General features: G+C 35.3%; 1 protein-coding gene across 2 annotated transcripts in view; it reads right to left on the bottom strand.

Annotated features, from left to right (window-relative positions):
- Positions 1 to 12,488, bottom strand: part of col12a1b (collagen, type XII, alpha 1b) — a 181,546-nt gene that overhangs the window by 92,194 nt on the left and 76,864 nt on the right. For both annotated transcript variants that reach the window (XM_072362915.1, XM_072362916.1), the window contains 2 exons: positions 11,861 to 11,993; positions 6,427 to 6,566 (listed from right to left, as the gene is read on the bottom strand). In XM_072362915.1, the coding sequence (XP_072219016.1) occupies positions 6,427 to 6,566; positions 11,861 to 11,993 (273 nt within the window). The remainder of the gene's footprint in view (positions 1 to 6,426; positions 6,567 to 11,860; positions 11,994 to 12,488) is intronic.

The raw sequence follows: 12,488 nt of genomic DNA, 5'->3' as shown, positions 1-12,488 counted from the left end.
TTAAAAAGGTGACATATTATGGCTTTTTATGCCCTTTTTTTGCTTTAAATTCGAGTTTGTCCAAACCTTTGGGTAAATCCTCCTTTAAAAAGGTGACATATTATGGCTTTTTATGCCCTTTTTTTGCTTTAAATTCGAGTTTGTCCAAACCTTTGGGTAAATCCTCCTTTAAAAAGGTGACATATTATGGCTTTTTATGCCCTTTTTTTGCTTTAAATTCGAGTTTGTCCAAACCTTTGGGTAAATCCTCCTTTAAAAGGTGACATATTATGGCTTTTTATGCCCTTTGTTTGCTTTAAATTCGAGTTTGTCCAAACCTTTGGGTAAATCCTCCTTTAAAAAGGTGACATATTATGGCTTTTTATGCCCTTTTTTTGCTTTAAATTCGAGTTTGTCCAAACCTTTGGGTAAATCCTCCTTTAAAAGGTGACATATTATGGCTTTTTATGCCCTTTTTTTGCTTTAAATTCGAGTTTGTCCAAACCTTTGGGTAAATCCTCCTATAAAAGGTGCCATATTATGGCTTTTTATGCCCTTTGTTTGCTTTAAATTCGAGTTTGTCCAAACCTTTGGGTAAATCCTCCTTTAAAAGGTGACATATTATGGCTTTTATGCCCTTTTTTTGCTTTAAATTCGAGTTTGTCCAAACCTTTGGGTAAATCCTCCTTTAAAAGGTGACATATTATGGCTTTTTATGCCCTTTTTTTGCTTTAAATTCGAGTTTGTCCAAACCTTTGGGTAAATCCTCCTTTAAAAGGTGACATATTATGGCTTTTATGCCCTTTTTTTGCTTTAAATTCGAGTTTGTCCAAAGCTTTGGGTAAATCCTCCTTTAAAAGGTGACATATTATGGCTTTTTATGCCCTTTTTTTGCTTTAAATTCGAGTTTGTCCAAACCTTTGGGTAAATCCTCCTTTAAAAGGTGACATATTATGGCTTTTTATGCCCTTTTTTTGCTTTAAATTCGAGTTTGTCCAAACCTTTGGGTAAATCCTCCTTTAAAAGGTGACATATTATGGCTTTTTATGCCCTTTGTTTGCTTTAAATTCAAGTTTGTCCAAACCTTTGGGTGAATCCTCCTTTAAAAGGTGACATATTATGGCTTTTTATGCCCTTTGTTTGCTTTAAATTCGAGTTTGTCCAAACCTTTGGGTAAATCCTCCTTTAAAAGATGACATATTATGGCTTTTTATGCCCTTTTTTTGCTTTAAATTCGAGTTTGTCCAAACCTTTGGGTAAATCCTCCTTTAAAAGGTGACATATTATGGCTTTTTATGCCCTTTTTTTGCTTTAAATTCGAGTTTGTCCAAACCTTTGGGTAAATCCTCCTTTAAAAGATGACATATTATGGCTTTTTATGCCCTTTTTTTGCTTTAAATTCGAGTTTGTCCAAACCTTTGGGTAAATCCTCCTTTAAAAGATGACATATTATGGCTTTTTATGCCCTTTTTTGCTTTAAATTCGAGTTTGTCCAAACCTTTGGGTAAATCCTCCTTTAAAAGGTGACATATTATGGCTTTTTATGCCCTTTTTTTGCTTTAAATTCGAGTTTGTCCAAACCTTTGGGTAAATCCTCCTTTAAAAGGTGACATATTATGGCTTTTTATGCCCTTTTTTTGCTTTAAATTCGAGTTTGTCCAAACCTTTGGGTAAATCCTCCTTTAAAAGGTGACATATTATGGCTTTTTATGCCCTTTTTTTGCTTTAAATTCGAGTTTGTCCAAACCTTTGGGTAAATCCTCCTTTAAAAGGTGACATATTATGGCTTTTTATGCCCTTTTTTTTGCTTTAAATTCAAGTTTGTCCAAACCTTTGGGTAAATCCTCCTTTAAAAGGTAACATATTATGGCTTTTTATGCCCTTTTTTTGCTTTAAATTCAAGTTTGTCCAAACCTTTGGGTAAATCCTCCTTTAAAAGGTGACATATTATGGCTTTTTATGCCCTTTTTTTGCTTTAAATTCGAGTTTGTCCAAACCTTTGGGTAAATCCTCCTTTAAAAGGTGACATATTATGGCTTTTTATGCCCTTTTTTTGCTTTAAATTCGAGTTTGTCCAAACCTTTGGGTAAATCCTCCTTTAAAAGGTGACATATTATGGCTTTTTATGCCCTTTTTTTGCTTTAAATTCGAGTTTGTCCAAACCTTTGGGTAAATCCTCCTTTAAAAGGTGACATATTATGGCTTTCTATGCCCTTTTTTTGCTTTAAATTCAAGTTTGTCCAAACCTTTGGGTAAATCCTCCTTTAAAAGGTAACATATTATGGCTTTTTATGCCCTTTTTTTGCTTTAAATTCAAGTTTGTCCAAACCTTTGGGTAAATCCTCCTTTAAAAGGTGACATATTATGGCTTTTTATGCCCGTTTTTTGCTTTAAATTCGAGTTTGTCCAAACCTTTGGGTAAATCCTCCTTTAAAAGGTGACATATTATGGCTTTCTATGCCCTTTTTTTGCTTTAAATTCAAGTTTGTCCAAACCTTTGGGTAAATCCTCCTTTAAAAAGGTGACATATTATGGCTTTTTATGCCCTTTTTTTGCTTTAAATTCGAGTTTGTCCAAACCTTTGGGTAAATCCTCCTTTAAAAGGTGACATATTATGGCTTTTTATGCCCGTTTTTTGCTTTAAATTCGAGTTTGTCCAAACCTTTGGGTAAATCCTCCTTTAAAAGGTGACATATTATGGCTTTTTATGCCCTTTTTTTGCTTTAAATTCAAGTTTGTCCAAACCTTTGGGTAAATCCTCCTTTAAAAGGTGACATATTATGGCTTTCTATGCCCTTTTTTTGCTTTAAATTCAAGTTTGTCCAAACCTTTGGGTAAATCCTCCTTTAAAAGATGACATATTATGGCTTTTTATGCCCTTTTTTTGCTTTAAATTCGAGTTTGTCCAAACCTTTGGGTAAATCCTCCTTTAAAAGGTAACATATTATGGCTTTTTATGCCCGTTTTTTGCTTTAAATTCGAGTTTGTCCAAACCTTTGGGTAAATCCTCCTTTAAAAGGTAACATATTATGGCTTTTTATGCCCTTTTTTTGCTTTAAATTCGAGTTTGTCCAAACCTTTGGGTAAATCCTCCTTTAAAAGGTGACATATTATGGCTTTTTATGCCCTTTTTTTGCTTTAAATTCAAGTTTGTCCAAACCTTTGGGTAAATCCTCCTTTAAAAGGTGACATATTATGGCTTTTTATGCCCGTTTTTTGCTTTAAATTCGAGTTTGTCCAAACCTTTGGGTAAATCCTCCTTTAAAAGGTGACATATTATGGCTTTTTATGCCCTTTGTTTGCTTTAAATTCGAGTTTGTCCAAACCTTTGGGTAAATCCTCCTTTAAAAGGTGACATATTATGGCTTTTTATGCCCTTTTTTTGCTTTAAATTCGAGTTTGTCCAAACCTTTGGGTAAATCCTCCTTTAAAAGGTGACATATTATGGCTTTTTATGCCCTTTTTTTGCTTTAAATTCAAGTTTGTCCAAACCTTTGGGTAAATCCTCCTTTAAAAGGTGACATATTATGGCTTTTTATGCCCTTTTTTTGCTTTAAATTCGAGTTTGTCCAAACCTTTGGGTAAATCCTCCTTTAAAAGGTGACATATTATGGCTTTTTATGCCCTTTTTTTGCTTTAAATTCGAGTTTGTCCAAACCTTTGGGTAAATCCTCCTTTAAAAGGTAACATATTATGGCTTTTTATGCCCGTTTTTTGCTTTAAATTCGAGTTTGTCCAAACCTTTGGGTAAATCTTCCTTTAAAAGGTAACATATTATGGCTTTTTATGCCCTTTTTTTGCTTTAAATTCAAGTTTGTCCAAACCTTTGGGTAAATCCTCCTTTAAAAGGTGACATATTATGGCTTTTTATGCCCTTTGTTTGCTTTAAATTCGAGTTTGTCCAAACCTTTGGGTAAATCCTCCTTTAAAAGGTGCCATATTATGGCTTTTTATGCCCTTTTTTTGCTTTAAATTCGAGTTTGTCCAAACCTTTGGGTAAATCCTCCTTTAAAAAGGTGACATATTATGGCTTTTTATGCCCTTTTTTTGCTTTAAATTCGAGTTTGTCCAAAGCTTTGGGTAAATCCTCCTTTAAAAGATGACATATTATGGCTTTTTATGCCCTTTTTTTGCTTTAAATTCGAGTTTGTCCAAACCTTTGGGTAAATCCTCCTTTAAAAGGTGACATATTATGGCTTTTTATCAATTTGACCCTATTTCCAAAGGTCTTACTGGAATATACGAGGCAAGATGATGCCAAACCTGCCAAGTTGAGCTTAAAAGGTCTTTTTCAACTGTTTTTTTTCGGTAAAATGTAGTTTTTAAACAAGTCGATGAGTTTTAATCTGAACACATTAGGTCAGTTTCGTGGTAAACAGTCAGAGGAATGACATTTTTAGCGTTTTAGATCATGCAGACTCTCAGATATTCTGTCACTTACAGCAAGTCGAAGCTTTCTGTGCAGCTTTAGCACAGAGCTGGAGCTAAAAAGCAGAAAGCCCCAGTAGTTTTCATCCCTCACAGTCTCCAAAAGCTCTTTTTTTGTTATGCAGGGTAAGTATGCAGCGGAGGACACGACTCCAGATGCTCTCAGTCCTCTGCTGCCCACCTTAAATGCAGTGAGGAGGTCAGAGATCTGCTGATATCACGACTCAACCCGCCGCGTTGTTTGGAGGAACATTGTCATAACATCTCAGAGACACTCCAATTCTTTTCATACGCTGCACGGCGTCCTTTCAAGCTGTTTCCATTGAGCAGGAATGTCTTCGTAACATAACCAAACATCAGGATTCCTCCTGACGAAGGAGTTCAGGTGACCAGGGAAGCTTCTAAATCCACAAAGATCCAGAAATGCAGCAGAACTGGAGTCAGAATTAACTTTCAGGATCTCAGGATTTGATTAAGCAGTCGTCATTAACTGGAAATGATCGCCGTGGTAACGTCTGTCAGAGCCACAAGAGCTTTCCGGTTTTTCCCTTGAATAATTCTTTCCGCCATTCTGGAGATCTTAAAACTGTATTTCAACACAGCACTTAAGGAGTGATTTGTTTCCATGTGAGCTCCGGGAGACCCGAAGCTCTCAGGCTGATGGAGATATCCATCAATTTGTCACTGAGCGCCGACTTCAGATGATGCCAAAGGTCAGAGGCAGCGCCGCTTTAAGCCACCGCACCCTAACAACGGCGGAGTGGAGCTTCAGCTCTGAATCTGGTCGAGTTGCTGTGATCCGAGCAAACAAAGAGCTCAAATCCTAAAAGTAAAGCCAGTTTGGGTGAAAACAACATCTGAGAAATGTCTGCAACACGCTGCTGACCTCCAGGATGCATAAGAAAGCTCAGAAACAGCTTTAAGGACCCTTCAGGAGGCTGAAAGCTCGAGCAAAGCTCTTCTAATCTTCAACGGAGAGCATCCCTACGGGAAAACAACGGCTTCAGTGCTCCAAAAGGATCTGAATGAAGCGCAAACATCAGGCCGAGGAGTCGTGGAAGAGGGCCACGATGTGACCAGATGACATCATCAGAGCAAGATGGTCAGCGATTTTCACCAGATTCAGCTTTAAATTCTCCACTTTTACATATTTTAATCAAATTATATGTTCTCCTCTGTCTCTGCTCGCATATTTTCTTTTTTTTTTTAGAGGTATTCATGCCCGATATAGAGCGTTTTGAAGCGTTTTGAAGCATTTTGAAGTTAAAACAGGATCAATATAGTCAGTTTTAATAAGGTTTTCTGTCTAAAACCTGCCCATCTTCATTAATAACGCTGCAAACTGCCCAGTTATGATTCAGTTATGATAAAAAGCAGTTTATCATTCACACAGATCCATCTGCAGGCACCAAAATGCTTTTAGGACACCACAACATGTGGAAAACCGAGAGAATAAGACTTCCCTCCATGTTTTTCACACCAAATCTGAACAAATCTGAGATATTTGATATGTTCTCCTCTGTCTCTGCTCGCATATTTTCTTTTTTTAGAGGTATTCATGCCCGATATAGAGCATTTTGAAGCGTTTTGAAGCATTTTGAAGTTAAAACAGGATCAATATAGTCAGTTTTAATAAGATTTTCTGTCTAAAACCTGCCCATCTTCATTAATAACGCTGCAAACTGCCCAGTTATGATTAAATTATGATAAACAGCAGTTTATCATTCACACAGATCCATCTTTAAATTCTCTACTTTTACATATTTTAATCAAATTATATGTTCTCCTCTGTCTCTGCTCGCATATTTTCTTTTTTTAGAGGTATTCATGCCCGATATAGAGCATTTTGAAGCGTTTTGAAGCATTTTGAAGCACCAGTGTGTTAAAACAGGATCAATATCGTCAGTTTTAATAAGGTTTTCTGTCTAAAACCTGATATTTGACGAAGAGGAAACTGGAAAAATCCTGATTTTGCACTTCATGCTTATTATATGATTGAATTTTAAACAGAAAACTTACTGAGACGGGCTCGCCTCCGGCAGCGGGCTTGTAAGTGATCTTGTAGTTCTTCACGGGTCCGGGGGCGTGGTCCCACTTCACCGCCAGTGAGGAGGTGGTGGCGTTGAAAACCCTTAAGTTTCGGGGGGGCTCGGGAGACACTGGAAGGACAAAGATTCATCCAGTGAGAAGAAAGAGTTTTGGTGTGGTGAGAAGTGGAAAAGATGATGAAGGAGAGGATGATGATGATGGCAGTGATGCCTCCACAGTCCAGCGGGTCGTGGAGCCGGATGGGTCAGTTTTAGGATGGAAGCAGCAGAATGAGGGGGTTTAAAACAGGTCAATGAGGTCGTTCAGAGCAGAGCTGGAGTTCAGAAGCTTCTCATTTCAGTCCCGGCAGTTTGAAAAATACTAAATTCAGGGTTTAAGACAAACATTTGAGTTTCTGCGTCCTTCTGCGTCTCTACAGGCCACGCAGCGCTGCATCTGTCACCAGAGCTTTACTGCTTCTTTTAGAGCAATAAAACTAAACTCTGTGCTTAGTCTCCACTTTATCAGCCAAGACTCAAGTCAGGTCACCACAGAATATCAAATCCTAACTTTAAACACTACTTTCAGTGGGACACTCAGGAATTTATTGGCACTTTGTAGCTAACAAACGAGGATTTTCTGATAATATTCTGATAATTCAGCTACTTTTTAATGGTAAAGCAAACAGGAGACGTGACTCAGCACCTTAGCTCTGTGACTATAAGAGATTCTGATGAGTTGTGCTGAGGTGGAGGGACCTCCAACCCTCCAGCAGAGCCACTGAACAACAAGGCAACGACATGCAACAACAACAAATGTGATGGTAAAATGGGATTATATTGTGAGATGACTGTGACAACACAAATGTTATAATGACAACATGGATGTGGATGGATGGAAACCAAACAGGCTGGAATTAAAACAGTGATGGATGACGTGTTCACACTTCTGGAAGCTCTGAAAATAAACGTTCACACCACGATCGCCTTCTTCCATAAAGCTGATCCGACCCATACAGACTCCACATGTGGGATGTAAGCATGCTCGGGTTTAAAAACAGGCTAATTAAAGCACATTTTAGTGGATTATAACGCATAAAAATGTCAAAAAGACAAGTCGTCAGGGAGTTAAAACCAGCTCAAAGGTAAGCTAAGGTTGAAATGTTCAATCGATTTATCATAAAACCAAACTAACTGCATTAAAATAGCTAAAGTTTATCATAAAACCAAACTAACTGCATTCAAATAGCTAAAGTTTATCATAAAACCAAACTAACTGCATTAAAATAGCTAAAGTTTATCATAAAACCAAACTAGCTGCATTAAAATAGCTAAAGTTTATCATAAAACCAAACTAACTGCATTAAAATAGCTAAAGTTTATCATAAAACCAAACTAGCTGCATTAAAATAGCTAAAGTTTATCATAAAACCAAACTAACTGCATTAAAATAGCTAAAGTTTATCATAAAACCAAACTAACTGCATTAAAATAGCTAAAGTTTATCATAAAACCAAACTAACTGCATTAAAATAGCTAAAGTTTATCATAAAACCAAACTAACTGCATTAAAATAGCTAAAGTTTATCATAAAACCAAACTAACTGCATTAAAATAGCTAAAGTTTATCATAAAACCAAACTAACTGCATTAAAATAGCTAAAGTTTATCATAAAACCAAACTAACTGCATTAAAATAGCTAACGTTTATCATAAAACCAAACTAACTGCATTAAAATAGCTAAAGTTTATCATAAAACCAAACTAACTGCATTAAAATAGCTAAAGTTTATCATAAAACCAAACTAACTGCATTAAAATAGCTAAAGTTTATCATAAAACCAAACTAACTGCATTCAAATAGCTCAAATTTATCATAAAACCAAACTAACTGCATTAAAATAGCTAAAGTTTATCATAAAACCAAACTAACTGCATTAAAATAGCTAAAGTTTATCATAAAACCAAACTAACTGCATTAAAATAGCTAAAGTTTATCATAAAACCAAACTAGCTGCATTAAAATAGCTAAAGTTTATCATAAAACCAAACTAACTGCATTAAAATAGCTAAAGTTTATCATAAAACCAAACTAACTGCATTAAAATAGCTAAAGTTTATCATAAAACCAAACTAACTGCATTAAAATAGCTAAAGTTTATCATAAAACCAAACTAACTGCATTAAAATAGCTAAAGTTTATCATAAAACCAAACTAACTGCATTCAAATAGCTAAAGTTTATCATAAAACCAAACTAACTGCATTAAAATAGCTAAAGTTTATCATAAAACCAAACTAACTGCATTAAAATAGCTAAAGTTTATCATAAAACCAAACTAACTGCATTAAAATAGCTAAAGTTTATCATAAAACCAAACTAACTGCATTAAAATAGCTAAAGTTTATCATAAAACCAAACTAACTGCATTAAAATAGCTAAAGTTTATCATAAAACCAAACTAACTGCATTAAAATAGCTAAAGTTTATCATAAAACCAAACTAACTGCATTCAAATAGCTAAAGTTTATCATAAAACCAAACTAACTGCATTAAAATAGCTAAAGTTTATCATAAAACCAAACTAACTGCATTAAAATAGCTAAAGTTTATCATAAAACCAAACTAACTGCATTCAAATAGCTAAAGTTTATCATAAAACCAAACTAACTGCATTAAAATAGCTAAAGTTTATCATAAAACCAAACTAACTGCATTAAAATAGCTAAAGTTTATCATAAAACCAAACTAACTGCATTAAAATAGCTAAAGTTTATCATAAAACCAAACTAACTGCATTAAAATAGCTAAAGTTTATCATAAAACCAAACTAACTGCATTAAAATAGCTAAAGTTTATCATAAAACCAAACTAACTGCATTAAAATAGCTAAAGTTTATCATAAAACCAAACTAACTGCATTAAAATAGCTAAAGTTTATCATAAAACCAAACTAACTGCATTAAAATAGCTAAAGTTTATCATAAAACCAAACTAACTGCATTAAAATAGCTAAAATTTATCATAAAACCAAACTAACTGCATTAAAATAGCTAAAGTTTATCATAAAACCAAACTAACTGCATTAAAATAGCTAAAGTTTATCATAAAACCAAACTAACTGCATTAAAATAGCTAAAGTTTATCATAAAACCAAACTAACTGCATTAAAATAGCTAAAGTTTATCATAAAACCAAACTAACTGCATTAAAATAGCTAAAGTTTATCATAAAACCAAACTAATTGCATTAAAATAGCCAAAGTTTATCATAAAACCAAACTAACTGCATTAAAATAGCCAAAGTTTATCATAAAACCAAACTAACTGCATTAAAATAGCTAAAGTTTATCATAAAACCAAACTAACTGCATTAAAATAGCTAAAGTTTATCATAAAATCAAACTAACTGCATTAAAATAGCTAAAGTTTATCATAAAACCAAACTAACTGCATTAAAATAGCTAAAGTTTGTCATAAAACCAAACTAACTGCATTAAAATAGCTAAAGTTTATCATAAAACCAAACTAACTGCATTAAAATAGCTAAAGTTTATCATAAAACCAAACTAACTGCATTAAAATAGCTAAAGTTTGTCATAAAACCAAACTAACTGCATTAAAATAGCTAAAGTTTATCATAAAACCAAACTAACTGCATTAAAATAGCTAAAGTTTATCATAAAACCAAACTAACTGCATTAAAATAGCTAAAGTTTATCATAAAACCAAACTAACTGCATTAAAATAGCCAAAGTTTATCATAAAACCAAACTAACTGCATTAAAATAGCTAAAGTTTATCATAAAACCAAACTAACTGCATTAAAATAGCAAAAGTTTATCATAAAACCAAACTAACTGCATTAAAATAGCTAAAGTTTATCATAAAACCAAACTAACTGCATTAAAATAGCTAAAGTTTATCATAAAACCAAACTAACTGCATTAAAATAGCTAAAGTTTATCATAAAACCAAACTAACTGCATTCAAATAGCTAAAGTTTATCATAAAACCAAACTAACTGCATTAAAATAGCTAAAGTTTATCATAAAACCAAACTAACTGCATTAAAATAGCTAAAGTTTATCATAAAACCAAACTAACTGCATTAAAATAGCTAAAATTTATCATAAAACCAAACTAACTGCATTAAAATAGCTAAAGTTTATCATAAAACCAAACTAACTGCATTAAAATAGCTAAAGTTTATCATAAAACCAAACTAACTGCATTAAAATAGCTAAAGTTTATCATAAAACCAAACTAACTGCATTAAAATAGCTAAAGTTTATCATAAAACCAAACTAACTGCATTCAAATAGCTAAAGTTAACCAGGTCAAAAATACTCAAAATGGTATTTCCTCGGCTTCTAGTTCTACAGGGAGGAACCTTGGAGTTATTTTTGACCAGAATTTATCATTTGATGCGCATATAAACCCCAGCTGGTCGAGGCGGATGGCCACCCTTCCTGGTTCTGGTTCTGCCAGAGGTTTCTTCCTGGTTCTGGTCCTGCCAGAGGTTTCTTCCTGGTTCTGGTTCTGCCAGAGGTTTCTTCCTGGTTCTGCCAGAGGTTTCTTCCTGGTTCTGGTTCTTCCAGAGGTTTCTTCCTGGTTCTGCCAGAGGTTTCTTCCTGAGTCTGGTTCTGCCAGAGGTTTCTTCCTGGTTCTGGTTCTGCCAGAGGTTTCTTCCTGGTTCTGGTTCTGCCAGAGGTTTCTTCCTGAGTCTGGTTCTGCCAGAGGTTTCTTCCTGGTTCTGGTTCTGCCAGAGGTTTCTTCCTGGTTCTGGTTCTGCCAGAGGTTTCTTCCTGTTAAAGGGAGTCGTTCCTTTCCACAGTCCCTCAGGCTCAGGACGGGAGATCGGACTGAAGACAAGTTTCGGTCCAATCTGTTGGTTTCCTTAGCTCAGATATTATTTTTTAATTGGCTCCATATGAATTAACTGGATTATGATTACAATGAATTGAATTCCAATTGGCTTGAATTGGACTTTATTACTTAAGTGCCTTGAGATGACAATTGTTGTAATCTGGCGCTTTATAAATAAAGTTGAATTGAATTGAATTGAAAAGCTTCACCTGCAGCTGACATTTCCTGATAAAAACTGATATATTGGAGTCAAAAGGTGCTAAAAAAAAAGTGGAGAAACCTCTGATAAATGAACAAGACGACCGTCAGGTTCCTCCAGCAGCTAGTTGAGATGTAACCGGTGGTGTGAACACACAGTGAAGCACAAACATGCAGCAGTAAAGGACCATTCCACACAAATTAACGAACAATACAGTGAAAAGGACGCAGTCCTTCCCATGAGACATACCGGCTGGAGCCTTTAACACTAGAAAGAGACGTTGAGAAGACAACAGCGTTATTACAGCTCTGAAACATGTGCTGAATGTTTGCTGGGGGGCCGTGCAAAGCAAAGCTTACATGTGCGCTCGTCTCCCATCAAGTCTTCGCTCTCAGACTCGTCGGGGTAGATCGCCGTGACCGTGACCGTGTAGTCGGTGTCGGGGTCCAGGTTCTCCAGAACGTGGGTGGTCTCGTCGTTGTTCAGGATGGCCTGAGGAACAGAAAGAAGGGTCCATTTTCTCATCCCAAAACAAAGGAAAAGGTGCGTTAAATCACCTCAGAACAACCCGTCATCTCAGGTCTTAATATGCGCCGATATTTCCTGGATAATTGATCGCTTTTCAGGCTGTTTCTGAGGTAAAATCAGGCTCAGACTGGACAAACAGAAGAGAAACTGATGTCCTCCTCCGATCTGACTGGAAAATAAGAAGCCAATTCCAGATCCCTCATCTTTTCTATCCAATACAGAGTTTAAACTTGACTGAAATGAGGCAGAACTGTGTGCATGAGCTGACAAACATGGATTCTTTGGCTGCTTTCCCTGCAGAAGAGAAGAAATCAGCAAGTCCAACTTCTTTCACTTCACATTAATCTCCATTAGGCTCCAACAGAAGCTGAAGCTGTCCACTTTTATTTCATTAGAGGACAGTCAGTGGGGGTCTGAACATGTTCTGTACTTAACTAGTTCCTTTTTTCTTTAATTTTA

This window comes from Leuresthes tenuis, unplaced genomic scaffold, assembly GCF_036924035.1.
Source record: "Leuresthes tenuis unplaced genomic scaffold, fLeuTen1.0.hap1 SCAF_13, whole genome shotgun sequence".
Classification (NCBI taxonomy): Eukaryota; Metazoa; Chordata; class Actinopteri; order Atheriniformes; family Atherinopsidae; genus Leuresthes; species Leuresthes tenuis.
The sequence above is the reverse complement of the archived record's forward strand: the minus strand, read 5'-3'. Positions and strand labels throughout refer to the sequence as shown.